Consider the following 4,170-nt stretch of genomic DNA (forward strand, 5'->3'; position numbering starts at 1 on the left):
GTATTTTATCAGCATTATTATTATTGATATTATCATTTAATATTTTAATAAGCAACAGTTGTTGCAGTTTTCGGGAGGAGTAAAAAAACAAAAAAAAGTTTCAAAAAATGGTTTATCACATTTTTGATTTTAAAATTAATTTGCAAAGTTTAATGCAAAAATTAAATTGATATATTTTAGGGATTACAATATTTGCATAAATCATCGATTGGTTATCATGGAATGTTGTCATTGAAAACTTGTATGATTGATACAAATTGGATTCTTAAATTAACAAATTTTGGAATTTCAAGTATGCTAAATGAATTGATTGATCGGAATTATATACATATTTCAGAATTGATTCCTGCACATTGTAAATTTTTTTTTTCTTCTTCTTAAGATATAGAAAATTAAAAAAAAAAAGATGATGAAAAGAATTAGTAAGCAGATTTATAATTAATTAATCGTTAAATTTGTTAATTCATTCAAATTTAATAAATTTATATGATTTAAAAGAAAAAAAAACCTACATTAAACACTTGCAAATTTTACATCCGTTGATTTTAGTTTATATCACAGTTGCACCAGAATTATTAATTGGTATTCAAATTGGATGGAACTTTCCAAAAGGGACAATTACTGGTGACATTTATAGCTTTGGAATAATGCTTTACTCAATTATTTTTCGGGTTAAACCATTTGATCGACTTTCACTGAAAGGTTTTAACAAAAATCATTCGTCTTTTTTTTTGAAATTTTTTCCGAAACATTTAAAAATCTCAGAAACGATCTTCCGCTAAAAAAAAAAAAGGAAAGGAAATGAATGTTATCATTAAAAAATTACCATATTATCATTATCATTAAAAGGTAAGCTAATTACAGAGGTTCTTCATAATGTGGTTCAAAAATCATTGCGACCTCATACTAATAATGATAGCAGTGATCCGGTCAGTTTCAAATGAATCCTTTTTTTTTTTCACTACTAATTAATTTAAATATTTCTTAAAACCTAATGAAAAAAAAGAGCGAACTTTCGATAATGAAAAATTATTTCAGTTATTAATAGCTAGAAATATCACTCGACGCACTTTTTAATTTATGAAACAAAAATGAAAGAAAGTTTAAAATTAAAATTTTTATAGTTAATAAAATTGATGTGTCAATGCTGGAATTCAATACCAGAAGAACGGCCAAAACTTGAAATTATTCGTGAAACTGTTGGATCAATTTTTTCAAATTCGTAAATTTTTAACCAATTTGCTATAATCACTTCCAAATATCCAATAAATAATTAAATAGCACAATATATGCTTACAATCAAAAAAATTTTCCTCATCTTGAAAATTTTTATTAAATTTGAAAAAGTTTTGATAGTATATGAAGCATTACTTTCTTTTTTTTTTAATTATCCTAATTAACTTAATTAAAACCATTTTCTCATCCTATTTAAAGTAATTTTAAATCCAAGTTATTTTAAATAATTTGAATAGAAAAAAATTTTCTTTAATTGAATACTTTATATTCAGGTTACTTTAAAAGTAATTTAATTCTATTTTTTTCAGTAATTTAATTTTTGCTTTAAAGTAATTTAATTTCAATTTCAATTTTTTGAATTAATTTTAAATCTTCATCTATTTTTATTTTTTATCTAATAATTATTTAAGAAAAGGTAATTTGGTGGATCAAATGATTAAAATGAATGAAAACTATGCTCAAAATCTTGAGAGGATCGTCGCCGAACGAACTTCACTTCTTGTTGAAGCACAAGAACAAACTGATCGCTTACTTTGCGAAATGCTACCACCGTTTGTTCTATTTCCAAATTATTTTATTATATAATATAAAGTTTTAAGAATGCTTTTGTTAATTAAAGATAAAAAAAGTTTTTCAAAATTTTAAAAATTGAATTTTATTTTTTATTTTTGAAAATATTAAATAAAAATATCATCAGATCCATAGCAATACAACTTAAAGAAGGCAAAGCAATCATTCCACGAAATTATGAATCAGTTACAGTTGGATTTTGTCAAATTGTTGATTTTATGCATCTGATGGAGCAATGCACACCTGCACAGGTTTACAGCATCCCTTAATTATTGATCATACCTGAGATTTATTTATGTAATGAATTAAAGAAACATTGATATTTTCAAAAAATCATTTATTTTGATATTAACATATTTAGAAAATGTCATGTTTTATTGCCTTCGCAAATTTAACTTTACAAAATTGCGGTACTGTAATTTACTACAAATAAATTAAAAATGTAAATTTGCATATAAATACCTTAAAATTTAAATAAGCCTATAATTGTTGAAGTTGGAATAATGTGACAAGGATGGCTTGATTCATAGTACAATTATCATTTTAGGTGATTTCATTTTTGAATGAAACATTTATGTGTTTCGATGAAGTAATCAAATGTCATGATGCTTATAAAGTTGAAACAACAGGTGAAACATATATGATGGCATCAGGTGTACCAAATGAAAATGGTGGCCGACATATTTTTGAAATTGCTGAAATTGCACTTAAAATACGCGAGGTTTTTTGCATTTTTACATTGAAATAAGTTAGGGACATTTCCGCCATTAAATATGATATGATATGATAAGGATGATATCTTATCAAATTATATAAATTACTTTTAAAATTTCATATATTACAGAAAACTTTTTCCTATAAAGCTATTGATGTACCAAATTGGTTTCTTCGTGTTCGTATTGGATTTCATTGTGGACCGATAGCTGCTGGTGTTATTGGTTTACGTTCACCAAGATATTGTTTATTCGGTGATACGGTATTTTTTTTTGAAAAAAAAAAAAAAACTTGACTTCAATTTATGCAAATTTCCTATATTTTTAAAATTTTAGAAATAAAAATTTGAATCATGAAGAGGGTTTTTTTTCTTTTTTCAGGTAAATTTTGCATCACGAATGCAAAGTAATTGTGAACCAAATCAAATACAAGTAGCTGAAAGTACAGCAAAAATTTTAATGGAAAATTCTAAATATAAACTTACAAAACGTGGAGTTGTGAACGTAAAGGGCAAAGGTCATTTGTTTTTTGTTTTTCTTTTTTTTTTAATTAATATAATTTTAATTAGTGATAAAAATATATCAAATATTGTATTGTTGTAGGAGATGTAAATACGTATTGGTTAAATGAATTTATCCTAAATGAACAACAATCAGTTGATGTAATAATGCCGATTTGCAACATACATCATCAAAACGCTAAACACTGATACAGGTTTGTCAATTGTTAAGTGATCATATCATTATCATTGTTATCAATGATTCAAAATAATGTTGTTTATTGATTGATACAGATATTGCCAAGATTTTTCCTTTTTTTTTTTTTTACCATAAGAGTTAGAATGGTTTAAGAAAAACTAACAAAAAAATTCAATTTAATTTAGTCTATGATCTATGAACATTGCTGATCATTAGATCAAATAAATTAAATTCTTCTTTAATAAAATGAAAATTGTCATCAAATTAAAGAATAATTTAACTACATATTTGTAAAAAAAAAAAAAAGGTTTGCAATTTTGTCATTTGTCGTATATTAGAATTAATTATTTACATGGCATGATCAGTTTATTGCAAAATGTTAAGATGATCACGACGAATGATTGTAACAGAGGAATGAATGATAAGAGTTATAATTTTAAAAATTAACTTTAATTAATTGTAAGCTAAAAAAATCAACAGAATGATAAGAGAAGAAATAATGCTAAAAAAAATTGATAAAGAAAAAGCTTCTTTTTTTTCTTTTGATTCTTAACAATATTGCAGAAATTAAAAGCATTGTGAGATGATTGTAATATGATCAATTTCATGAATGTTGACAGTGATCGGAACGGAACTGATATGATACAAAGATCATCAGTGTGTGATTTTAATTTAATCAATTCCTATAGTATGCGTTACTTTCATGAGTAACATTACTAATTTTATTTAAATCCAACAATCCTATGAATGCGAAATGAATTTAAATTAATAAAAAAAATAAAATTAATGATATTTGGAAAATTGAAATTTAAAAAGAATGTGTCTGTCCATTGCTGGAGAAAATTTGATTTCCCTCTAATTATTATATGATAACAAATCTTGAGACTATTAAACCATATGTTTTCAGGCAAATTTATTAGATACTAGATATCTTAATTTTAGAACTTCTAAC

The 4,170-nt window shown here is 24.3% G+C and overlaps 1 protein-coding gene across 1 annotated transcript in view; it reads left to right on the forward strand.

Annotated features, from left to right (window-relative positions):
- Window positions 1-3,229, forward strand: part of LOAG_17603 (RGC/RGC protein kinase) — a gene marked incomplete at both ends in the record, with an annotated part of 4,924 nt that extends 1,695 nt beyond the window's left edge. Inside the window, 9 exons of the mRNA XM_020450261.1 lie at window positions 550-702; window positions 865-929; window positions 1,125-1,222; window positions 1,647-1,787; window positions 1,934-2,057; window positions 2,354-2,527; window positions 2,651-2,782; window positions 2,901-3,036; window positions 3,123-3,229. Coding sequence (XP_020306091.1) covers window positions 550-702; window positions 865-929; window positions 1,125-1,222; window positions 1,647-1,787; window positions 1,934-2,057; window positions 2,354-2,527; window positions 2,651-2,782; window positions 2,901-3,036; window positions 3,123-3,229 — 1,130 coding nt within the window. The remainder of the gene's footprint in view (window positions 1-549; window positions 703-864; window positions 930-1,124; window positions 1,223-1,646; window positions 1,788-1,933; window positions 2,058-2,353; window positions 2,528-2,650; window positions 2,783-2,900; window positions 3,037-3,122) is intronic.
- Window positions 3,230-4,170: the final 941 nt, after the last annotated feature.

Source organism: Loa loa (assembly GCF_000183805.2).
Source record: "Loa loa unplaced genomic scaffold supercont3.100, whole genome shotgun sequence".
In the NCBI taxonomy this organism is placed as follows: domain Eukaryota; kingdom Metazoa; phylum Nematoda; class Chromadorea; order Rhabditida; family Onchocercidae; genus Loa; species Loa loa.